At 42.4% G+C, this 26846-nt stretch overlaps 1 protein-coding gene across 1 annotated transcript in view; it reads left to right on the forward strand.

Moving 5' to 3' along the window:
- Positions 1-26846, forward strand: part of THSD4 (thrombospondin type 1 domain containing 4) — a 572226-nt gene that overhangs the window by 37545 nt on the left and 507835 nt on the right. The window contains exon 3 of the mRNA XM_025884296.2: positions 5667-5736. Within this exon, the coding sequence (XP_025740081.2) occupies positions 5667-5736 (70 nt within the window). The remainder of the gene's footprint in view (positions 1-5666; positions 5737-26846) is intronic.

Below are 26846 nucleotides of genomic sequence, written 5' to 3' on the forward strand. Positions count from 1 at the left end.
TGATCCTCTCAATAGATGCAGAAAAAGCATTTGACAAAGTACAGCATCCTTTCTTGATCAAAACTCTTCAGAGTATAGGGATAGAGGGTACCTACCTCAATATCATAAAAGTCATCTATGAAAAACCTACAGCGAATATCATTCTCAATGGGGAAAAGCTGAGAGCTTTCCCCCTAAGGTCAGGAACACGGCAGGGATGTCCACTCTCACCACTGCTATTCAACATAGTATTAGAAGTCCTAGCCCCAGCAATCAGACAACAAAAAGAAATCAAAGGCATCCAAATCGGCAAAGAGGAAGTCAAACTCTCACTCTTTGCAGATGATATGATACTGTATGTGGAAAACCCAAAAGACTCCACCCCAAAACTGCTAGAACTCATACAGGAATTCAGTCAAGTAGCAGGCTATAAAATCAATGCACAGAAATCAGTGGCATTCCTATACACCAACAACAAGACTGAAAAGAGACAAATCAAGGAGTCGATCCCATTTACAATTGCACCCAAAACCATAAGATACCTAGGAATAAATGTAACCAAAGAGGCAAAGGATCTGTACTCAGAAAATTATAAAATACTCATGAAAGAAGTTGAAGAATACACAAAGAAATGGAAAAACGTTCCATGCTCATGGATTGGAAGAACAAACATTCTGAAGATGTCAGTGCTACCTAGAGCAATCTACACATTCAAGGCAATCCCCATCAAAATACCATCCACCTTTTCCGAGAAATGGAACAAATCATCCTAAAATTTGTATGGAACCAGAAGAGGCCCCGAATAGCCAGAGGAATATTGAAAAAGAAAAGCAAAGCTGGCGGCATCACAATTCCGGATTTCCAGCTCTATTACAAAGCTGTCATCATCAAGACAGTATGGTACTGGCACAAAAACAGACACGTAGATCAATGGAACAGAATCGAGAGCCCAGAAATGGCCCCTCCACTCTACGGTCAACTCATCTTCGACAAAGCAGGAAAGAATGTCCAATGGAAAAAAGACAGTCTCTTCAACAAATGGTGTTGGGAAAATTGGACAGCCACATGCAGAAGAATGAACTGGATCATTTCCTTACACCACACACAAAAATAGACTCCAAATGGTTAAAATACCTAAATGTGAGACAGGAGTCCTTCAAAATCCTAAAGGAGAACACAGGCAGCAACCTCTTTGACCTCAGCCGCAGCAACTTCTTCCTAGAAACATCGCCAAAGGCAAGGGAAGCCAGGGCAAAAATGAACTATTGGGATTTCATCAAGATAAAAAGCTTTTGCACAGCAAAAGAAACAGTCCACAAAACCAAAAGACAACCGACAGAATGGGAGAAAATATTTGCAAATGACATATCAGATAAAGGGCTAGTATCCAAAATCTATAAAGAACTTATCAAACTCAACACCCAAAGAACAAATAATCCAATCAAGAAATGGGCAGAAGACATGAACAGACGTTTTTCCAAAGAGGACATCCAAATGGCCAACAGACACATGAAAATGTGCTCAGCATCGCTCAGCATCAGGGAAATCCAAATCAAAACCTCAATGAGATATCACCTCACACCAGTCAGAATGGCGAAAATTAACAAGTCAGGAAACGACAGATGTTGGCGGGATGCGGAGAAAGGGGAACCCTCCTACACTGTTGGTGGGAATGCAAGCTGGTGCAACCACTCTGGAAAACAGTATGGAGGTTCCTCAAACAGTTGAAAATAGAGCTACCCTACGATCCAGCAATTGCACTACTGGGTATTTACCCCAAAGATACAAATGTAGGGATCCAAAGGGGTATGTGCACCCCAATGTTTATAGCAGCAATGTCCACAATAGCCAAACTGTGGAAAGAGCCAAGATGTCCATCGACAGATGAATGGATAAAGAAGAAGTGGTATATATACACAATGGAATATTATGCAGCCATCAAAAGGAATGAGATCTTGCCATTTGCAACGACGTGGATGGAACTGGAGGGTGTTATGCTGAGTGACATAAGTCAATCAGAGAAAGACATGTATCATATGACCTCACTGATATGAGGAATTCTTAATCTCAGGAAACAAACTGAGGGTTGCTGGAGTGGTGGGGGGTGGGAGGGATGGGGTGGCTGGGTGATAGACATTGGGTAGGGTATGTGCTATGGTGAGCACTGTGAATTGTACAAGACTGATGAATCATGGATCTGTACTTCTGAAACAAATAATGCAATATATGTTAAGAAAAAAAAAAGAAGAAGATAGCAGGAGGGGAAGAATGAAGGGGAGTAAGTCGGAGGGGGAGACGAACCATGAGAGATGATGGACTCTGAAAAACAAACTGAGGGTTCTAGAGGGGAGGGGGTGGGGGGATGGGTTAGCCTGGTGATGGGTATTAAAGAGGGCACATTCTGCCTGGAGCACTGTGTGTTATGCACAAACAATGAATCATGGAACACTACATCAAAAACTAATGATGTAATGTATGGTGATTAACATAACAATAAAAAATTATTAAAAAAAACAAAAAAACCCAAAAGTGCTCCTGATTGCATTATAAATACGTGGCTTCGCTGTCTGCCAAGAACTTGGAAGGGCTGAGGTATAACACATTTATGGAGCTGGTGTTTGTTTTTTTAACAAAACCACTCCAATCTAGTTTTTTTTTTTTATATGAGTAAACAGTGCCAGAATGTGTTATCATGATTCAGAGTTGTAGGCACAGGTTCATGAAAGGCTGTCTTTCACCTTAACTCATTTGAGGGAGGCCGGACAGGTCATATTATTCCCATTTTACAGATGGGGAAACGGAGGTCCATAGAGGATTTATTTGCACAAGCTCATGTAACTAAGGAGCATGGACTTCCTAGTTGAGATGCACATGCACCTAGGTTTGGAGGACAAACTGGATCCAGTAAGGATTCAGCTAGAACATCCCTGTTCTCTTCCCACCAGTGTGTTCACACCCACTCCTTTAGATGCCCCTGCCTTGTGGCTGGAGGACATCTTGGGCAGTTTTCTTGTTTGTTGCAGGTTAATGAGCAGTCTTGTTTTTAAGTATCAAAAAGTCCAAAGAAAGGGCACCTTGGTGGCTCATTCCAACTCTTAAGCGTCCGACTCTTGAATTTGGCTCTGGTCATGATATCGGCTCAGGCCATGATTTCAGGGTGGTGAGATTGAGCCCCATATCGGGTTCCAAGCTCAGCGGGGAGTCTGCTTGAGATTCTCCCACCTTCTCCCTCTGCGCCTCCCCCTGCTCTCTTTCTCTCTGGAATACATAAACAAATATTTAAAAAGAAAAGTCCAAAAAAGGTATATGTGTAGGAAGGGAGAGCCTTATTGGTGGAATGCCTGTCCTTTTAGAAGCTGTAGTTTTAGTTTTCCTTCAGTAGTTTTTGGTATTCTTCTGAAACATGAGTCACTTCACCATCAGATCCGTGTACCTGTGCACTGGATAGTGCAGAAATAGAACATTTCCATTGTCATAGAAAATTCTATTGGACAGCACTGGTCAGATCCTCAGCAAGTTATAAACCAACTCTTTGATTCTCACAGCCCAGTTCTCTGCCCAGCCCCTCCCTCTGCCACTGTTGGGGGCTCCAGGGTGGAGCAGGGGAGAGGAGAGGTAACTGGGCAGAGGGTTTCCATGGACTTGGTGCTCCTGGTGATCTGGTGTTGCTGATCGTGGGTTGGCAGATGTCTAAGTTCTGCATTCTCTCCTGGGGCACTTTGGGTGGTCCTTAAGAACCTCCCCCTCACTTGGGGTCTCCTGCTACACATCTCTTTATGACCCTCCCCCAAGTCCCATACTCCATGGGTACCCACCACACATCACCTGACCCCAGCAAGCAGCCTTTGATGAGGTCCTTTCTAGACAACCTAAACCCAGCGTTTCATGGTGCCTGCATTCAATTGACGGGAAAAAGCCAGCATCTTCTGTCCCTGCAAGTTCCAGAAATGTAGGCTGTCCCCGCTCCAGCCCTCTCTCTCCACTCTGCCCTCCCAGACACTCCAGCTAGGTTTTGTCCTTTAGCTACTTTTCAGGGGAGAATCTGGCACCAGTCCTTATATCCCAAACATGGGGGCTCAGATAAAGCTCTCTACATGGTAGTCCTTCTTGCTTGTCTGGGGAGGGACCTCTGACTTTTCTTCTCCTACAGGAGAGGAGGGGGCTGTCTTCAGCACTCCTGCATCTCTCTTCAAAGAAATCCACACAGGGCAAACTTCTCTCATCCTCTGGCCCGCTCCTTGTGCAGGCTGGAGGTGGGGAGGGGCGACAACATGGGATGAGGGTGGGGCAGAGGGGGCACCTCCTTTTCTGGTCCTCAATAGAGGGTGCAGCCCTTCCTGTTTGGAATGGGTGTCTATGTACTACCCTTGGGCCTCAGCTTTGGGGCCCCAGCCGCAAGTCTAAGACAGCCTTGGAAAGGATGCATCTGGCACCTCATTACATGTCCCCCTCGCCCCGATTCCTGCCCCATTGCCATCTCTGACCAGTCTGTTCATATCCATTCTGGGTGGTCTGCCAGGGCTTGGCTAATTTTCATACAAAGAGGAGCTTAGTGCGGCATTTAGGATACTTAGAGATGGTGGGAGGCTTTTCTAACTCCACACGCCCTAACCCCCACGTTCAGACAGGTTTCCTCATGTCTACCTCCACACAGTGAGTTCTGCTTGGACTGGAGCAGTGTTTCACATCTCACAATTGTGTTGGAAGCCTTAAAAAAGGGTGAGGACCACCCGGGTCACTCAACTGTCCTCAGGGTTAAACCCTAGAAAAGGATCCAAAAGACAACCAAGTAGGACAAGTGCCCTTTTTGCAGGGAGGCTTCAAACAATGGCATTGATGATTTCAAGTCAAGGGACTTTGGGCATTTTAGTTAATTGACAATGTTTGTCTCTCCTCTGACTAACCAGCTGTGTGGGGGTTTCCACCTCTGTCATCCCGTGATCCCTCCAGAAGGTGAGGACATTGAGGGTCAGAGACATTAGCTTGCCCAGGATCACCCAGATGGGAATGGTGGAGCTGGGATTCTAGTCTCAGTGTGTTCGAATCCAAGGCGTCATCCCTCCCAGCACACCCTGCTGTCTCAGGGCCAGCTGGCTCCTATACCATACCTTCCCTTTATTTGATGACAAGTCCTAATCAGGGCTGGTGACAGTAGGGCTTAACACAGCTAATCCCGCCCATGGAGAACATCTGTGACATGAGAGGGCCAAGAACGGGCAGAGGGAAGCCTCCAAGGGAAGCATGGGGTGTAGGAGAGGAGCTTCCCTGGCCAAGTTCAGAGCCCCACTTTTATCTGGACCTGACCAGCTCCACTAGGACCAAGCATGCACTAGCACTTTCTCTGTGTCCATCCTCCCCAAACCTCTGAGCCAGCTTCTGTTGTCGGCCCCCTCTTACCCAGGAGGAGACTGGGGCTCCTGAGGTTCCACACCCTGACCTAGAAACCCTGCTGGTGAGTGGTAAAGGGTTTGATCCCAGATCTGCCCCCTGCCTTGGCCAAGCACACAGCCCTGGGCTGCCTTCCCTGCATCGAGGCTGGCCCTTGGCACCTTGGCTGGGTCACATCCCGGGGAGGGGGTTGGGCTGTTCTCTCCCTTCCAGGGTTGAGGCAGAGCTGCTGCCTTTGACTGGGTGCTGTTGCCCGCGACACACTCATGGCCCTGCCTGTTGCTGTTTTTCCTTCTCAGCGTCCTGGGTTCCCTCCTACTGCTTGGACTCCAGCTCGTCTGCCCACAGCCCTCCACTGAACACAGAAAGGTAAGCCATGACCATTCAGAGGCTTTGCTTCTCCACACAAGGGGCTAGGGGCACTCCAGGCATCTGCCCGTGTTTGGTTCTCTTTGGGGGGGAGTCGCCGCTAATCTTGAGAAGGGAGCACCCCTTTTAGAATGTTCACCAGTCCTCCTCTCCCTCCTAAATCCTCGGAGCTTAAAAATGAAGCTGGTGCCCAGAGTCGGGGTCCGACCTGAGAGCATCGCTGGTGTTGCTGGCTGTGTCCTTGAGGACGGGACCCCGAGGGAGGGGGCACTGAGAAGACTACCCACCCGGGAGTGGTGGAGCACCAGCGTGGAGCTTTGACCCCCTCTAGGGGCACCTTCAGGGGCCGCGGGTACTAATGGTTACAGAGAGAGCTAGCTAGAGCTTTAACTGTAGCTATATGCAAGAGGAGCCCCATGGGGAGCCCTGATCTTTGCTAGGAGGACGTAGCCCCAGGCAACCAGCAGCCAGGCAAGGAGGGAGCAGGGAAATTAAGAGCTGGCCCTCTCTTTCCTCCCCTTCTCCATTTCCGCCTGGGGACTCCCTTGAGCTGAGCCCAACCAAAAGAAGACAAAAATCCCTTGGTCCGGTCCTCAGAGGCCGGCCTCCAAGGCAACAGGGCTGGATGGAGAAGGGTGGACAGAACATGGGGGTGGGGGACACACGGACAGTATCAAGCATGCTTCCCTTCAGGCTCTGTGGGTTTTGTAGCAGATGAGCTATTCGCTGCTGCCGAAACAAGCTGAACCAGAACAGGTGCATGATAAATGCTTCCTTAGAAGCAGATGCATGAGGTGACTCTGAGTAGGTCCCGAAAACCCCTTTCTGCTACCTAGGCGCTCCTCCTCTCTGTAAGTCACAAAATGCAGACACTTCTGAGAAGGATGGTAGGTCAGGCGTTCGTATCTGAGTGTGACCGAGTTGGTTGGAAGCTTTCCCGAGAGAGGGATTTCACAGCGGAAATCTGGGAGACAAGGGAGCAGACAAGAGTATGCACAAGGGTTTGCCTGGATGAGATCCTTCTTGCAAGATTCTTAATGCTTTTGTCTGCATCGTCTAACTTCTTTTAGGTCTGTGGCTTATGTTCTGGCTTTGTTTTTCCAGACCAGATATGAACTGTATTGTATTGTATGCCCTGCTGGGATGTTAGCTCCACGAAACTGCTGTCTTCCCAGCTCCTGGAAGGCAGCCTGGCATGTTGTAGGTGTTCAATAAAATACTTGTTGAGTGACCAACTGAATGAATGAATGAATGAATAGAAAACCAGGCCAAGGTCTAAGCATCATTTTGTTAGAGTCACTGGAAATTTATACCCCTCTCACTTCGCTGCATTATTCCCATTCATAATTTCAGGAAGTCAGAGAGGACAACTCCTGTAGACTGAATGTTTGTGTCCCCCCCTAAATTCACATGTTGAAACCTCATGTCCGGTATGATGGTATCTGCTAGTGGGGCCTTTGGCAGGTGCTTATGTCAGGGGAGAGGAGCCCTGATGAAAGGGATTAGAGCCCGTATTAGAGTCTGGAGAGAGCTTGCTGCCTGCCCTGGGAGGGATGGGGTGGCTGGGTGATGGACATTGGGAGGGTATGTGCTACGGTGAGCGCTGTGAATTGTGTAAGACTGATGAATCACAGACCTGTACCTCTGAAACAAATAATACATTATATGTTTAAAAAAAAAAGAAGATAGTAGGAAGGGAAAAATGAAGGGGGGAAATCGGAGGGAGACGAACCATGAGAGACGATGGACTCTGAGAAACAAACTGAGGGTTCTAGAGGGGAGAGGGTGGGGGGATGGGTTAGCCTGGTGATGGGTATTAAAGAGGGCACGTACTAAATGGAAAAAAAAAAAAGAAATCTGCCAGCCAGAAAAGGCACCTTGATCTTGGATTTCTAGCCTCCAGAACGGTGAGAAGTTCTCTTGTTTATAAGCCACCAGTGTCTGGTACTTTCTTTTAGCAGCCCCAACTGACTCTGACAAAAACGGGCACTGGGAAGTGGGGGTGCTGCTCTGACAAATGCATGAGATGGTGGGGGTGGCTTTGGAACCGGGTGGCGGGCAGGGACCGGAAGAACAGGGAAGTGCGTGCTAGGAGGAGCCTACACTGCCACGGGTGGACTTTTCAAGGTGTTTGTGGTGCGAGCTTAGAAAGGGGAGAGGAGGGCTGTAGAGAAAGCCTCATCTGCTCAGAGAACGGTGATCCTGAACAGGAAGGTGCTGGACTGCGGATGGTGAAGGTTGGGCCTCAGACTCAGAGAACGGTGATCCCGAACAGGAAGGTGCTGGACTGCGGATGGTGAAGGTTGGGCCTCAGACTCAGAGAACGGTGATCCCGGACAGGAAGGTGCTGGACTGCGGATGGTGAAGGATGGGTCTCAGACAGAAATGAAGAACATGTTATTGGAAACTGGAGGACAAGCCAGGCTTGGTATAAAGTGGCAAAAAACCAAAAAAACAAAACTTGGCCGAATTGTGTTCGTGTTCTCGCCTTTGTGGAAGGTAGCACTTGCAAGCGATGAAATTAGATATTTAGCTGAAGCTATTTCGAAGCAAAATGTGGAAGGAGTGGCCTGGTTTCTCTCGCCTGCTTGTGGTAAAATGTGAGAAAGGAGAAATGACTTAAAGATGGAATTGTTAATTGGAAAGAAAGCAGAGCATAGAACTTAAAGATTTGGAAAATTCTCAGCTAATCCGTCTTGAAGAGAAAGAGAGAGTCTTCAGGAGACAACACTAAGGGTGTGGCCAAGAGACCATTTGATAATGAGAGACTAGTCCACCATCTCACAGAAACCAGGGAATATTTTCCAAGACAATGGGAGAATGCAAAGGAGGGGTTGCTTGTGCCCGACCCTCCAGCTACCACCTCTCTAGGTGGTCTCCACTCTCTCCTCGGCTGCCCCAGGTGCTGCTCCGGCAACCGGGTGAGGCGCGGGCTGTGCCCAGCGAGCTGCAGGGGCGTGGCTGCCTCCATCTTGATTTCAAAGGACCAGGCCTCCCAGCAGAGCCATGATCCCAGGCCCTAACCCTGGAGAGCCACAGAGGGGACAGGGCTGCCCAAAGCTGTGGGGGCAGGGCAACCGGGAGCCTTGGGGCCTCAACCTTACCCAGCAAAGCTGCCGGCAGAAGCACTGTCCCATTGAGTCTGGAGAGCCAGAGCATCAGGCCAAAGAGGATTATTCTTGAGCCTTAAGGTCTAAGGGAATTTGCCCCCTTGGGTTTTGGACTTGCTTGGGACTTGTTACTCCTTTCTTCTTTCCTCTTTCTCCCATCTGGAACGGGACTGCCTGTCCTGTGCCTGTCTCACCGTTGTATTTCAGAAGCACGAAACAGCTTTGATCCAGCAGGTTCACATTTGGAGAGCAGATTGCCTCAGGTGAATTGTACAAATTTAGGTGATATTTAGATTGGACTTTGGACCTAGACTTTAATGTTGATGCTGGAACCAGTTAAGAATTTGTGGGCTATTCAGACGGAATGAATATATTTTGCATACAAGAAGGACATGAATTTTGGGGGACAAGGGTGGAATATGAAAGACTGAATGTGTCCCCCCACATTTATATGTTGAAACTTAATCCCCAGTGCGGTGGTATTTGGAGGTGGGGCACTTGGGAGGTGATTTGGTCATGAGGGGATTATTGCCCTAATAAAAGAGATCCTAAAGAAATCTCTGGCCCCCTCTACTAGGTGAAGGTACAGTGAGAAGCCGGCTGTCTATCAACCGTGAAATTGGCTCTCCCAGACACCAAATCTGCCAGCCCCTTAATCTCGGACGTCTGGGCCTCCAGAACTGTGAAACATAAATGTATGTTTTTGATAAGCCCCCTCTCCCCCAGTCTATGGGATTTTTGTTATAGTAGCTGGCGTGGACTAAGACAACTGTCTTTTCATTATTAAGTTACATTATTTATTACTGTTTAAAAGTATCAGGGTTGTTAATCCTAATGGTTGAATTGTTGACTCTATTGTCGAATGAATTGTTGAATAGTTGAATCAGTTTGCCAGTGTTTTGTTCTTGTTGCTCAAATAGACCATCATAGCTGAAAATATTTTATAAATGATCAATTTACTTTGCTGTTTCTCTTAATCTTTCAAGTTAGCCTGATGACTGATTATATACATATATATATATATATATATGATGTAGGATATAGGATCTATCTATCTATCTATCTATCTATCTATCTATCTATCTATCTATCCTGAACAAAAGGTTCACAAATAGGTATTGCCTTCATCTTTCTTAAGTATTTGTTCTGAGAAATGAAAGAAAAAAGGCTTATGAGTTACTTTGGAATGTTGAATTTTATTTTATTTATTTTTAAAGATTTTATTTATTTGAGAGAGAGCACGAGTGGGGGGAGGGGCAGAGAGAGGGAGAGAAGTAGACTCCCCACTGACCAGGGAGTCTGATGCAGGGTTCCATCCCAGCACCCCGAGACCATGATCCCAGGACTCTGAGCTGAAGGCAGACGCTTACCCGACCGAGCCACCCAGGCACCCCTGGAATGTTGAATTTTAAAATTGATCCGAGAGTATCCCATCTTGGCATATGGTATCTCCCCAAAATATTGTTAAGAACTTTGCAGTAGAAAGATACATTAATTTCTTTTTCAAAATCCTTTATAGATTAATTTCCTTGGAGAACATACATTTTAGGACAGCTTTCAAGTATAATTATATGCATTTTGGCTGCCAGAGTCATTGTCATTCACCCTAGAGAAGAAAGGATTCAATACTTTCTTGGGTGTTGAATTTCTTCCTGCTGTTTCATTAGAGCTTTGTGGAACTGTGGCTGTCATCCTGCCTGCTTCTATCCTAAGAATCCTGGCAGAGGTACTGACAATGGTAGCATCCATTTATTTCTGCAACGGGAGAAGTAGGTACTTAGTAAAACAAGGGTCAGAAATGGGTTTTCTGTAAAGGACCAGTTGTGACTATTTTAGGCTTTTCCGGGCTACAAAGTTTCTGTTATAACTACTCAGCTGTGCTTTTGTAGCACAAAGGCAGCCGTAGACAATAGGTAAATGACTGTGCATGACTGTATTCCAATAAAACTTTATTTACAAAAACAGGTGGTTACCTGGATTTGGCCCATGCCCATAGTTGGTAGACCGCCACTCTAAAGTCTGATAGAGAGGAGTGAACTGCATGTATATGTGTTTTGGAATTTGAAGTTGGGAGTTGTCTCCTTCCGGAACTTGAAGGAACACAAAAGATTGGAGAAAAAAGTCTATTTTTTCATTAAAACATAAGAATTATGATTGCTCTCAAATTGCTCTCATTGCTTAGATAAATCAAAATTGAATCCCTGCTGACCCATTGTTTTATGACAATCCACTCCCAATCTGTAGCAGAGAGCAGCAGAAAGAATTGGAAAAACATTTATGGTAAATTCTTAAGGGACAGCATTACTAATTTGTGCATCTTGCAGTTTAGTATGTATATGAAAACTACCCACTAAAAGACCTCTCTTTTTCTTTTTCATTACAATAGCATGTCCAACTTTAGCATATGGAAGCATTTCTGCAGTGTAAGTTATTCTGAGGAAAAGACATAATTTGTAAATGCTGTCAAGTAAACTATGCTTTTCTAAATATGGCTCAGGTGACTGGATACATCTCTGTCTCACATTGGTGCAGGAGAAGAGAACTCTGGTGCAGAGCGTCAGTAGCTCTTTTCAGATATTTCTATCCAGGTGTCTTCCTCTTGCTCCTGCAACAAGGACAGTATCACAAAGGATTGCTCAACCTCTGTTCTTGGTAATTTTTATTTATTTTTTATTTTTTTTTAATTTAATTTTATTTTATTATGTTATGTTAGTCACCATACAATACATCATTAGATTTTGGTGTAGTGATCCACGGTTCATTGTTTTCATATAACACCCAGTGCTCCATGCAGTACACGCCCTCCTTAATACCCATCACCGGGTTCTTGGTAATTTTTAATGACAGTTGGCAAATCATCGTATTTTTAAAGCTTTCTGTGGCTTCATTTGCAGATAAGGTAAGACCAAGAGTAGGAAAAAAAAAAAATTGACCAAGACTTTAATAAAAACCATACGTTATTAATAAGGGAAACTATGGAAATTGTAGAAAGCTTTTAAGTTAATGAAACTTCTACGGTGTCTGCCCAACAGACATTGACCGAGCAAGTTGATTTTATAAGTCATAACGTGTATAGTCAACATAATCTGTTCCGGAAAGAGCTGTGAAATGTCGTATTTTACTCCTACAAATGAAAAAACATACGTATACTTTCATCACAACTGCTCAATATGGCTTTTTTTTTTAAGTTTACGTTTTAAATTAAAGTATGCACGTCTTATAAAGAATTTAGAAAACAATGAAAAACTAGAAGAAGGAAATAAAAACTCACTCCTTGGGCCCCCAGCCAAAGAAAAGGGCTCTTCAACCTGTTATTTATAGAAACTCTCAAACAAAAAGAACAGAGACACTACAGAATGAAGTAAGGGTGAAATAAAATATTTGTTTTGCTAACTGATTAACAAGTCATGATGTGAACAGCGGGAGACCTTGTTTGTAATGGGTTTAGAGCCTACTATTAGTGTAGTAGGATGTGCAGCCCATGACTTCACATTGCCTGTTGACAGTGTCATACAGTTGGATATTGAACAGAAGGCCGATAGAAGGGCAAAAAGAAGTTTTTAAGCTACATATAATTTCTCATATCATTGCTGCTGTATTCAAGAAGAAAGAAGGAAAAAACAGTAATGTTTTTAGAAGAAAATATATGAAACTATCTTCATGATTTGTGGTGGGTAAGAATTTCTTAAACAAGACACCCAAAGAACTGGACTATGTTGAAACTGATGACTTTTGTTTATCGAAATACATCATAAGAAAAAGAGGGAAAAGATAAGTCATAAACAGGTGAGGATAGTCACAATAATACATTTGACAAAAATTCATGTTCAGAATACATATTTAAAAAAAAACCCTGCTGGTCATTAAGAAAGTTAAGCAATCCAATTTTTTAAAATGGACCAAAGACTTGAATACATACTTCATGTAAGAGGATATTCTTATGGCCAATAAGCATATGAAAAGGTGCTCAGTCAAAATCATTAGTCCTTAGGGAAATACGAATTAAAATGAGATACCACCAGAATAGCTTAAAATGAAAAACACGGACAGTACCAAGTGCTGATGAGGATGTGGAACAACTGGAATTTCCGTACATTGCTGGTGGGAGTTTAAAATAGTGGACCCCTTTGGAAACTGTTTGGCAGCGTCTCTTAAAGCTAAACATATGTCTATTCAGTGACCGGGCTATTCTACTCTTAACTATTTACCCAAGGGAGATGAGTGCATGTATCCACCAAAATATGTGTAAAAATATTCAAACTAGTTTCATTTACAGTTACTCAAAATTGGCAATAATGCAAAAGTCTATCAACAACAGAATGGGTAAATAATTATAGTGTATCCATACAAGATAACACTGAACAAAATTAAAAAATAATTTTCTGATTCCAGCCAAGATTGGATTTACCTTCCCATCTAGAACAAGAGCACAATGGCCAAGATAGAGCAACAGGGACTGGATTTCCCCTTACCTTCTCCCTGAAACAACCCAAACAAAACATGACCAGACAACATATATGAAGCAATGGTTTTCAAAACTATGGATATCGGTCAGCATAAGGCAACGATTTCTCAGAGATGGGAAACAAATGAGTTGAACCCTAAAATTTCCCCAGCTAACTGCCTTGAGAGAGTTTCTTACCCTTGGAGTGAAGTGAGAATGGGAACCCAGGCAGAACCCACTGGACTCCTTGATTTGAGGAGCTTGAGAGTCCAGCGAGACATGATGGCAAGAGTCTGCAGGACAGAGTACCAGAGAGTGGAGCGACACTGAGAGAAGACACAGAGACCGCAGGGGTCCTCCTCAGGGAGGACCAGTGAGCACAGGCATGGGACACAACAGCCTGAGATTGGGAAAGAACCATCCAAAATGATTGAAGGAAACAATGTCCAGCATTCGTGCAGTACCAGAAGTAGTGACTCTTCCTAGCAGCCAGACTTTAAAAACTCACAATCCAGGGGACATTGGAGAGAATACTCAGGAAACTCTTGCCAAGGTCCTGGGGGAGTAATTGACCCTAGACTGTGTACTGCTCTGGACCTAACTAACAAATCATAAATGTAAGGAAATCACAAACGAAAGGATCAAACTGTTCCTGAATGATGTAACTATTCTAGCACAAAGCTCATGAATATAGGAATGTAAAAATATCTAGCACCCAAAAAGGTACAATTTAAGATGTCTGACATTTGCTCAAAGATGACCAGGCACCCACAGGAGCACAAAAACAGCACTGTTCTTCATAAAGAGGAGAACAATCAATTGAAGCCAACTCAGAACTGACATGGATTTTAGAATTTGAAAAAAAAAAAAAGGCTATTAAAAGTTATTAAGACAGTATTTCACAGATTCAGAAAGTTAAATAGAACCACAGATGATAACTAAAAAAACCTTATCAAACTTCTCAGGTTGAAAATGACAAAGTCTAAAATGAAAAATATGCTGGATGGGATTAATGGCAGATTGGACAGTGTAGAAGAAAGATGAATGAGCTTGAAGATAGAAAGCTAGAAACTTTTTGAAACAAAACACAAAATGAGAAAAGAATTTTAAAAAATGAATAGAACATTCATGAGCATTCATGGGACAACTTCACGTGGGCTTATATCTGTGCAATGAGAATACCAAAAGAAGAGGGGGGAGGGGGTGACAGAAAAGAAAATTTTTAAAAATTAGAAAATGTTCCTGGGCGCCTGGGTGGCTCAGTTCGTTAAGCGACTGCCTTCGGCTCAGGTCATGATCCTGGAGTCCTGGGATTGAGTCCTGCATTGGGCTCCCTGCTCAGCGGGGAGCCTGCTTCTCCTTCTGACCCTCTCCCCTCTCATGCTCTTTCTCTCTCTCTCTCTCTCAAATAAATAAATAAAATCTTTAAAAAAAAAAAAAGAAAATGTTCCAAATTTGATGAAAACTATAAACTCAGGAATATCAATGAACTCCAGGCACTAGCAACATGAAGAAAATAGCACAAGTCACACCGTAATGAAGTTGTTCAAAGCTAGTAATAAAAAGAAAAAATTCAACAGCCCCTAAAAAAAAGAGACATGTTACACTCACAGAAACAAAGATCAAGATACAGCAGATTCCTTGTCTCCTGTCTCTCCTGTGAGGGAAACAACATCTTTAAAGCACTGAAAGAACAAAACTGTCAACCTAGAATTCTCCACTCAGAAAAAATCCCTTTCAAAAATAAAGGTAAAATTAAAAAAAAAAGGTAAAATAGAGACATTTTTTTTCAGACATACAAATGCTGTACTAACACTTGCACCACTAGAATTGTTACAGGACGTTCTTTAGGCAGAATGAAAATGGTATCAGATTGAAATATGGATCTCCATAAAGGAAATGAGTGCACCAGAAATGATAACTACATGGGTAAATGTATAAAGTTTTAAAGATTTATTTATTTATTTTGGAGAGAAAGAATGTGCATGTGCAAGTTGGGGGGCAGGGGGAGGGGCAGAGGGAGAGGGAGAGAGGCAGACTCTCTGCTGAGGGAGTTTTGATTTCATGACATGGGGCTTGATTTTGGACCCTGAGATCATGACCTGAGGCAAAATCAAGAGTTGGATGCTTAACCTACTGAGCCATCCAGGCGCCCCAAGAGGGGTTCGTCCAGGATTTGAATAAATATATAAGGTTTAAAAAAATTATTTAAATCTCCTTTAAAGATCGACTCTAAATAAAGCAATAATAACAATGTGTTGGGGAGTATATGTATAATAAAATGTTAATGCCAGAAGAGGATAAATGGAAATATAGTATTGTAAGATTCTTATAATACATGTAAAATGGCATCATATTACTTTGAAGGAAGACTGATGAGTTAAAGATGTTTACTATCAACCCTAAAACAACCATTAAAATAACAAAACAAAGAACTTTAGCTCACCAGTCAAAAAAAGGGAAACAATAGAATTTATTATTATTATTATTATTTTCAAATAATTCAAAAGAAGACAGAAAAAGGAAAAGGGATCAAATAACAGATGGGACAACTAGAAAGCAAATAGCAAGCTGGTAGACTTAAATATGATTATATTAATATTCACAAAAACAACTCAACCAAGGCAGAGATTGGCAGATTGGATAAAACACAAGACATACAACTGTGTCCTGTCCACAAGAAACACACTTAAATATAAAGACACACATGGGTTAAAAGGATGGAAAAAGATAGACCATAGTAACACTAGTCAAAAGAAAGCTGGAGGGACCTTGTTACCATCAGATAAAGTAAATTTTGGAGCAAAAAATATTACCAGGGATAAAGAGGGTCATTTGATAACCAAAGTAACCAATTTATCAAGAGGACATAATAATCCTAAACATTTATGCACCTAATAAAGAGCTTCAAATTACTGAAGCAAAATCTGATGTAACTGCAAAAAGAAACAGACAAATCCACGAGTATGGTCAGAGATTTCAGCATTCCCTTCCTAACATTGATAGCACACGTGGACAGAGATATTAGTAAGAATGTAGAAGACTTGACCATGACTATCAACCAACTTGACCTAGGACATTTGTAGAACATCCCTCAAACAAAATCACATATGCATTCTTTCCAGTGCCTGATGAACACTTACCAAGATAGGTCATATTTTGGGCCATAAAACAAGTCTCAATATAACAAGATTCAAGTCTCAAACAGTTTATTCTCTGATCACAATGGGATTCAATTAGAAATCAATGATGGAAATGTATCTGGAAAATTCCCCCAAATCTGGAAATAACACACTTCTAAATGATCCATGGGTCAAAGACGAAATGAAAGGGAAATTAGAAAGTACTTCGACCTGAATGAAATTGAAAACATGAAAAATCAGAAATTGTGGAATGCTGCTAACACAGCACTTAGGGGGAAATTTATGTAACTAAATACCTATAAAGATAAAAAGACCTCAAATCTATGGTCTCAACTTCCTCCATAACAACTAGACGCTTAACGACTGAGCCACTCAGGTGCCCTGTTCTAGGACATTCTTAACAGAGTGAAAAGACAAGCCACTGACTGAGAGAAAATATTTATGAATCATATAATTGATAAAGGACTTGTATCCAGGATATATAAGGAACTCCCAGTAGTCAAAGTAAGGAAAAAATAACCCGACACAAAAGTAAGCGAAAGATTTGAAATGATGCTCCACCAAAGAAGATAAACGGTTGTCAAGTAAGCTCATGAGAACATGCTCAACGTCTTTAGTCATTAGGGAAATACAAATTGACAACATGAAACCACAGTGAGATATGACTACACACCCAGTAGAGTGGCTAAAATTAAAAAGACTGATCATCCCAAATCCTGATGGGGATGTGGAGGACTTGGTTTCCTCATACACGGGAATTAAAAATGGTAAATGACTTTGGAAAACAGTTTGGCACTTTCTTAAATAGTTACATGCGTACCTATCATAGGGTCCAATATTTACCCAAGAGGAAAGGAAATTTGTATCCATACATAGATTTGCCCATGAATGTTCATAACGGCTTTATTTGCCATAGACTGGAAACAGCCCAAATGTCCATCAACAGGTGAATGAATAAATAAAACTTAGTTCACTACCTCTACTAAGAAATACTGCTGCACAATAAAAAGGTGGGAGTTATCAGTACATGCTGTAACATGGATGAATCTCAATATAAGTATGCTGAGTGAAAGAACCTATATAAAAAAGTAGACATACTGTATTATTCCATTTATATAAACTTCTAGAAGATGTAAACTAATGTGTAACGACTGAAAGCATATCAGTGTTTGGGGGGATGAGGGAAGGGGAGGAAAGGAGGATGGCCAAGGGGTACTAAGAAACTTTTGGGGTGCTGGACATGCCCATTATCTTGAGGATGGTGATAGTTTTGTGGTGCATGTGTGAGTCATCTCGAGTTGTACACCTCAAATATGTACGATTCATTGTGCGTCGGTTATACCTCGACAAAGCTGTTAGAAATAAACTGACATAAGCATCTACTGAATGAATTTCACGTGAATGCCTTCACTGAACTCCCTGAATAAGTTTCTCTTATCGAGCATACGAAGCCAACCACAAAAGCACCTATGGTATGAAGCCATTTATATATTTTTTAAAGATTTTTTTTATTTGTCTATTTGACGGAGAGAGACACAGCGAGAGAGGGAACACAGGCAGGGGGAGTGGGAGAGGGAGAAGCAGGCTTCCCGCTGAGCAGGGAGCCCGATGCGGGGCTCGATCCCAGGACCCTGGGACCATGACCTGAGCCGAAGGCAGACGCTTAATGACTGAGCCACCCGGGCGCCCCTGAAACCATTTATATTTATTCAAGAACAGGCAAAGCTAATTTGTGCTGAAAAGAAAATCGGAGTAATGGACACCAACAGAAGGGATAAGATTGACCAGTGAGGGGTACGAGGATAGCTTCCAGGATGTTGGAAATAGTCTCCATCTTGACCCAGGTGGTGGTGAGTTAGGGCTTAAAAGTATACAAAGTCATCTGTTTGCCATCAGCATACTTCATGCATTTTATATGTTATGCCTCAATAAGAGGAGGAAGAAGGCGACACGGCGTATCAAACGGCGTGTGTGGAAGTGGTGGTGGGAGGCTTTGGAGCACTGTGGGACTGTCCTCGGAGAGCACCCGGGAAACAAAGATGCTCTTCAAAGAACAGCATAGGGCACACTCTCATTCGTGACTGTCCAGCGCAGAACCCTTCCAGAATTGGAAGCCGACTCTAAGGCAGGCACTGTGTTGTTCCCAGCTGGTGTTTGTCAGGCCTTCTGTTTCTGATGGCATAAATATAACCACGGGCTTCTGAAAAATTGAGAGTATTTTTACTTATGAGAAATGAAGAAATAAAGTAAAAAGACCTTATTAAGGACTGGGAAGAATGTCAGTGTTCACTAATTCATGCTGTGCCAGATCTCTTGGATTCAAATCCCAGGGCAGAAAAATCAAAGTTGCTTCTGTTACACATGGAGCCTCGAGCTTAAGACTTCGTGTTTGGAAAGCCCTTTGTGCAGAAAGCGCGCAACATCAGGTTTTGGTCTGGGCACGATGGGGCAGTCCTGGCTTCTTCGCCTCTTCCTTGTTTAGGGCCAGGATTCCCTTTCAGATCTCTGAATTTTTTTCTGGGTATGTTTAATACCTGTGGGTAGGTGGCATGAAGTGGAACGCGGAGTAAACAAGGCTGCCTGGAACCTGGCTTTGATGTTGGCCAATGCTTACTGACTTCCTTGACGGTGCACAGAGTTGGCCTTCCCGGCCTTCGGGGACCTCTTTGCCTTCTCCGTCCTTGGCTGACTGAACTCGAATTGGTTTTTCATCCTCCCAGCCTTGGTGCTGGCCATGTCACCAGCCCATGCCTGGTGCCAGGAAGACTAGAAGGAAGTCTTAGCCATCCTTGTCCCCAGCCTGGTGGCTCTGCCCTCGACTATTTTGTGAAATCTTACCAGCTGCAGAACCCCCCACCTCTAGATTTGAAAGGAGTTGTTAGCTTGAGGGACAACGCCACATCAAGAAATGAACCATGAAAGACCTAGAAAAACTTGGGTCACGTATTCTATCTGTAGAAGTTTGTGAGGATGCCAAGGGACCATCAGAGGAAGCAGATGCTGGGGATAATAGAAGCTGGGGAAACTGAGGCAACCACCCCACATTTTTAATGGCAAAATGATACCGAGTTTTGCATGTTCCTTCCTTATGATGCCCCCTGCCCTGGTTTCTTTAAATAACTCTTTTAGTATTTATCCCTAAGTTCAGGGGCAAAAAAACCCTTTGTTTTCTATATTGTGAATATTTCTTGTGTTCTAAGTATTCTTCCTGCTTCACAGAAACACACACAATACAAGTTTATAAATTCTTTCCTTTGGAAATTTCTAGTTCCATTTGTACTAGTATTTAAAAACATCTGTTATTATTGTCTGAACAAACTCTAATACCCATATCGCAAATGTGATCTTACTACAAACAAGCAGTTGCACAGAATAGATGTGTGTGTGTATGTGTGTGTGTGTGTGTGTGTGTGTGTGTGTTTTGACCCTATCAAAGTGGCTTTGGGACTATAAATGGGTCCTAAGAAAAATGAGCATTTTATGTACTTTGATTTTTTTTCTTGAAATTTCCATTCCCTCCTACACTTATACATACAAAATCCAAACCATAAAAAGGTGTTTTAAAAATAACTTCTAAATTCCCCACTATGTTATGTTTCCAGGCCAGATTACAGTTAAAACAAAGTTTTGACAGACAGAATAACTTATCACTTAGGCCACAAATCTTGGTCTTTGGAAAAGAAAATGACTTGTAGTACAGATCTTCCTTGACTTACAATGGGGTTATGTTCCAGTAAGCCCATCTTAAGTTGAAAATGCATTTGATACACCTAACCCACCGAAAGTCATAGCTTAGCCTAGCCCACTTTAAAGTGCCTCAAACATTTACCTTTGGGCAAAACCATCTAACACAAAGCCTATTTTATAAGAAAGTGTTGAATATCTCATGTAATTTATTGAATACTGTACTGAAAGTGAAAAACAGAATGGTCGTCTGGGTATACAGAATGGTGGTAAATGTATCGACTGTTTATCCTCATGATCTTGAGGCTGATTGGGAGCTGCCCCTGCCCCTGCCCGGCATCATGAGCGAGGATTGTGCCTCCAATTACTAGCCCAGGAAAAGATCCAAATTCAAAATTCAAAGTACAGTTTTTACTGAATGCATGTCTCTTTCACACCATTGTAAAGTTGAAAACTTGTAAGTCAGGGACTATCTGTAAAGTCCTTAGGCACTGCCCTTGTGTGTATGTTAGTGGTCCACCTTCTTCTTGGAACGGTGATGCTACCTGATTCTTAATGATGGAGGAATTTCGCAAGTGGAATCCTTCACGTGCCAGCTGGCTTCCTTCCGCACAGGTTGCTCACCCTTTGGTTAGTTGGGGAATAAAGAAGTCAATGTCCTTTTGTTCCTAGTTGTATTCTCTTTGTGCATGTTTTTACTTATGGCCAAGTTCATTTTCTCCCTATTAACTCATCAAATACTTATCAAGTGCTTCCTATGTGAACTTTGGACTCTGAAGCCAGACTGCCTAGTTGATATCCCTGCCTAGTTGATATCTGCTGCTCACTTAATTCTGGACCTTGGGCAGGTCCTGTGCCTCAGTTTTGCCATCTGTGAAATGGGTATGATAATAGTACCTATCGCATAGGTTGTTTTAGAGGATTACATGACTTGTAAGTGAAGAGTTTAGGATGTTGTCTGAGCCATAGAAAATACTACCTAAGTGTTGTTGTCACTATTTGCTCTTGTTATGACACATGGCAGCCTTGTGCTTCATGCTGGGTACCCAAACATGCTCCTTCTCAAAGTGTTTTCCTTCTTTTTTTTAAAATTTTTTATTGTTATGTTAATCACCATACATTACATCATTAGTTTTTGATGTAGTGTTCCAGGATTCATTGTTTGTGCATAACACCCAGTGCTCCACACAGAACGTGCCCTCTTTAATACCCATCACCAGGCTAACCCATCCCACCACACTCCGCCCTCTAGAACCCTCAGTTTTTCAGAGTCCATCGTCTCTCATGGTTCGTCTCCCCCTCCGACTTACTCCCCTTCATTCTTCCCCGCCTGCTATCTCCTTCTTTTTTCTTTTTTTTTAACATATGTTGCATTATTTGTTTCACAAGTACAGATCTGTGATGCAACAATCTTGCACAATTCACAGCACTCACCATAGCACATACCCTCCCCAATGTCTATCACCCAGCCACCCCATCCTTCCCACCCCCCACCACTCTAGCAACCCTCAGTTTGTTTCCTGAGATTGAGAATTCCTCTTATCAGTGAGATCATATGATACTTGTCTTTCTCTGATTGACTTATTTCACTCAGCATAACACCCTCCAGTTCCATCCACGTCGTTGCAAATAGCAAGATCTCATTCCTTTTGATGGCTGCATAATATTCCATTGTGTATATAGACCACATCTTCTTTATCCATTCATCTGTCGATGGACATCTTGGCTCTTTCCACAGTTTGGCTATTGTGGACATTGCTGCTATAAACATTGGGGTGCACGTACCCCTTCGGGTCCCTACATTTGTATCTTTGTGGTAAATACCCAGTAGTGCAATTGCTGGATCGTATGGTAGCTCTAATTTCAACTGTTTGAGGAACCTCCATACTGTTTTCCAGAGTGGTTGCACCAGCTTGCATTCCCACCAACAGTGTAGGAGGGTTCCCCTTTCTCCGCATCCCGCCAACATCTGTCGTTTCCTGACTTGTTAATTTTCGCCATTCTGACTGGTGTGAGGTGATATCTCATTGAGGTTTTGATTTGGATTTCCCTGATGCTGAGCGATGCTGAGCACATTTTCATGTGTCTGTTGGCCATTTGGATGTCCTCTTTGGAAAAACGTCTGTTCATGTCTTCTGCCCATTTCTTGATTGGATTATTTGTTCTTTGGGTGTTGAGTTTGATAAGTTCTTTATAGATTTTGGATACTAGCCCTTTATCTGATATGTCATTTGCAAATATTTTCTCCCATTCTGTCGGTTGTCTTTTGGTTTTGTGGACTGTTTCTTTTGCTGTGCAAAAGCTTTTTATCTTGATGAAATCCCCATAGTTCATTTTTGCCCTGGCTTCCCTTGCCTTTGGCGATGTTTCTAGGAAGAAGTTGCTGCGGCTGAAGTCGAAGAGGTTGCTACCTGTGTTCTCCTTTAGGATTTTGATGGACTCCTGTCTCATGTTTAGGTATTTCAACCATTTGGAGTCTATTTTTGTGTGTGGTGTAAGGAAATGATCCAGTTCATTCTTCTGCATGTGGCTGTCCAATTTTCTCAGCACCATTTGTTGAAGAGACTGTCTTTTTTCCACTGGACATTCTTTCCTGCTTTGTCGAAGATGAGTTGACCGTAGAGTGGAGGGGCCATTTCTGGGCTCTCGATTCTGTTCCATTGATCTACGTGTCTGTTTTTGTGCCAGTACCATACTGTCTTGATGATGACAGCTTTGTAATAGAGCTGGAAATCCGGAATTGTGCTGCCGCCAGCTTTGCTTTTCTTTTTCAACATTCCTCTGGCTATTCGGGGTCTCTTCTTGTTCCATACAAATTTTAGGATGATTTGTTCCATTTCTCGGAAAAGGTGGATGGTATTTTGATGGGGATTGCACTGAATGTGTAGATTGCTCTAGGTAGCACTGACATTTTCAGAATGTTTGTTCTTCCAAACCATGAGCATGGAACGTTTTTCAATTTCTTTGTGTCTTCTTCAACTTCTTTCATGAGTATTTTATAATTTTCTGAGTACAAATCCTTTGCCTCTTTGGTTAAATTTATTCCTAGGTATCTTATGGTTTTGGGTGCGATTGTAAATGGGATCAACTCCTTGATTTGTCTCTCTTCGGTCTTGTTGTTGGTGTATAGGAATGCCACTGATTTCTGTGCATTGATTTTATAGCCTGCTACTTGACTGAATTCCTGTATGAGTTCTAGCAGTTTTGAGGTGGAGTCTTTTGGGTTTTCCACATACAGTATCATATCATCTGCAAAGAGTGAGAGTTTGACTTCCTCTTTGCCGATTTGGATGCCTTTGATTTCTTTTTGTTGTCTGATTGCTGGGGCTAGGACTTCTAATACTATGTTGAATAGCAGTGGTGAGAGTGGACATCCCTGCCGCATTCCGGACCTTCGGGGAAAAGCTCTCAGCTTTTCCCCATTGAGAATGATGTTCGCTGTAGGTTTTTCATAGATGGCTTTTATGATATTGAGGTATGTACCCTCTATCCCTATACTCTGAAGAGTTTTGATCAAGAAAGGATGCTGTACTTTGTCAAATGCTTTTTCTGCATCTATTGAGAGGATCACATGATGCTTGTTCTTTCTTTTGTTAATGTATTGTATCACGTTGATTGATTTGCGGATGTTGAATCAGCCTTGCAGCCCAGGGATAAATCCCACTTGGTCATGGTGAATAATCCTTTTAATGTACTGTTGGATCATACGGCTAGTATTTTGGTGAGAATTTTTGATCTATGTTTTCTCTCTCTCTCTCTTTTTAAAGATTTTATTTATTTTGATCTATGTTCATCAAGGATATTGGTCTGTAATTCTCCTTTTGGATGGGGTCTTTGTCTGGTTTTGGGATCAAGGTAATGCTGGCCTCATAAAATGAGTTTGGAAGTTTTCCTTCCATTTCTATTGTTTGGAACAGTTTCGGGAGAATAGGTATTAATTCTTCTTTAAATGTCTGATAGAATTCCCCTGGGAAGCCATCTGGCCCTGGGCTTTTGTTTGTTGGGAGATTTTGGATGACTGCTTCAATTTCCTTAGGGGTTATAGGTCTGTTCAGGTTTTCTATTTCTTCCTGGTTCAGTTTTGATAGTTGATACATCTCTAGGAATGCACCCATTTCTTCCAGGTTATCTAATTTGCTGGCATAGAGTTGCTCATAATATGTTCTTATAATTGTTTGTATGTCCTTGGTGTTGGTTGTGATCTCTCCTCTTTCATTCATGATTTTGTTGATTTGGGCCCTTTCTCTTTTCTTTTTGATAAGTCTGGCCAGGGGTTTATCACTCTTGTTAATTCTTTCAAAGAACCAGCTCCTAGTTTCGTGGATCTGTTCTACTGTTCTTTTGGTTTCTATTTCATTGATTTCTGCTCTGATCTTTATGATTTCTCTTCTCCTGCTGGGTTTAGGCTTTATTTGCTGTTTTTTCTCCAGCTCCTTTAGGTGTAGGGGTAGGTTGTGTATTTGAGACCTTTCTTGTTTCTTGAGAAAGGCTTGTATTGCTATATACTTTCCTCTTAGGACTGCCTTTGTTGTATCCCAAAGATTTTGAACAGTTGTGTTTTCATTTTCCTTGGTTTCCATGACTTTTTTTAATTCTTCCTTAATTTCCTGGTCTTTAGTAGGATGCTCTTTAGCCTCCATGTATTTGAGTTCTTTCCGACTTTCCAGTTTCAAAGCATTGTGGTCTGAAAATATGCAGGGAATAATCCCAATCTTTTGGTACTGGTTGAGACCTGATTTGTGCCCTAGGATGTGATCTCTTCTGGAGAATGTTCCATGGGCACTAGAGAAGAATGTGTATTCTGTTGCTTTGGTATGGAATGTTCTGAATATATATGTGAAGTCCATTTGGTCCAGTGTGTCATTTAAGGTCCTTATTTCCTTGTTGATCTTTTGCTTAGATGATCTGTCCATTTCAATTGGGGGGTGGGGATGTTAAAGTCCCCCACTATTATTGTATTGTTGTCCATGTGTTTCTTTGCTTTTGTTATGAATTGCCTTATATAATTGGCTGCTCCCATGTTAGGGGCATAGATATTTATAATTGTTAGATCTTCTTGTTGGATAGACCTTTTAAGTAGGATATAGTGTCCTTCCTCATCTCTTATTACAGTCTTTGTCTTAAAATCTAAATTGTCTGACATAAGGATTGCCACCCCAGCTTTCTTTTGATGTCCATTAGTGTGGTAGATGGTTTTCCACCCCCTCACTTTCAATGTGGGGGTGTCTTTGGGTCTAAAATGAGTCTCTTGCAGACAGCATATCAATGGGTCTTGTTTTTTTTTTTTTTAAGATTTTTATTTATTGAGAGAGAGAGAGAATGGTAGAGAGAGAGCATGAGAGAGAAGAAGGTCAGAGGGAGAGACAGACTCCCTGCTGAGCAGGGAGCCCGATGTGGGACTCGATCCTGGGACTCCAGGATCATGACCTGAGCCGAAGGCAGTCGCTTAACCAACTGAGCCACCCAGGCACCCAATGGGTCTTGTTTTTTAATCCAATCTGATAGCCTGTGTCTTTTGATTGGGGCATTGAGCCCATTTACATTCAGGGTAACTATTGAAAGGTATGAATTTAGTGCCATTGTGTTGCCTGTAAGGTGACTGTTACTGTACATTGTCTGTGTTCCTTTCTGGTCTATGTTGCTTTTAGGCTCTCTCTTTGCTTAGAGGACCCCTTTCAATATTTCTTGTAGGGCTGGTTTCATGTTTGCAAATTCCTTTAGTTTTTGTTTGTCCTGGATCTCTCCTTCTATTTTCAATGACAGCCTAGCTGGATATAGTATTCTTGGCTGCATATTTTTCTCATTTAGTGCTCTGAAGATATCATGCCAGTCCTTTCTGGCCTGCCAGGTCTCTGTGGATAGGTCTGTTGCCAGTTTAATATTTCTACCACTGTAGGTTACATATCTCTTCTCCCGAGCTGCTTTCAGGATTTTCTCTTTGTCTCTGAGACTGAGTGAGTTTTACTATTAGATGTCGGGGTGTTGACCTATTTTTATTGATTTTGAGAGGGGTTCTCTGTGCCTCCTGGATTTTGATGCCTGTTTCCTTCCTCACATTAGGGAAGTTCTCTGCTATTATTTGCTCCAATATACCTTCTTCCCCTCTCTCTCTTTTTTCTTCTTCTGGGATCCCAATTATTCTAATGTTGTTTCATCTTATCATATCACTTATCTCTCGAATTCTGCCCTCGTGACCCTTAGTTGTTTCTCTCTCTTTTTCTCAGCCTCTTTATTTTCCATCATTTGGTCTTCTATATCGCTGATTCTCTCTTCTGCCTCATTTATCCTAGCAGTTAGTGCCCCCATTTTTGATTGTACCTCATTAATAGCCTTTTTGATTTCAACTTGGTTAGATTTTAGTTCTTTTATTTCTCCAGAAAGGGTTTCTCTAATAATTTCCACACTTTTTTCAAGCCCAGCTAGTATCTTTAAAGTCATGATTCTGAACTCTAGGTCCGACATTGTACCAATGTCCGTATTGAGTAGGTCCCTGGCAGATGGTACTACCTCTTGTTCTTTTTGCTGAGGTGATTTTCTTGTCATTTTGTCCAGAGGAGAATAGATGAATGAGAGAACAAAATGCTAACAGGTTAACAACGTCCTCAGCAAAGATACCCTATACAAATCAGAAAAGACCTGAAACCAGGGGAAAAGAAAGGGAAAGAAAGAAAAAAGAAAGAGAAAAAAAAGAAAAAAATAAAAACAAAAATAGTACAATACAAAAAAAAC

The sequence above is a fragment of the Callorhinus ursinus genome, unplaced genomic scaffold, assembly GCF_003265705.2.
Source record: "Callorhinus ursinus isolate GAN/ISIS: 27379988/994484 unplaced genomic scaffold, GSC_fseal_2.0 scaffold25, whole genome shotgun sequence".
Taxonomy (NCBI): Eukaryota; Metazoa; Chordata; class Mammalia; order Carnivora; family Otariidae; genus Callorhinus; species Callorhinus ursinus.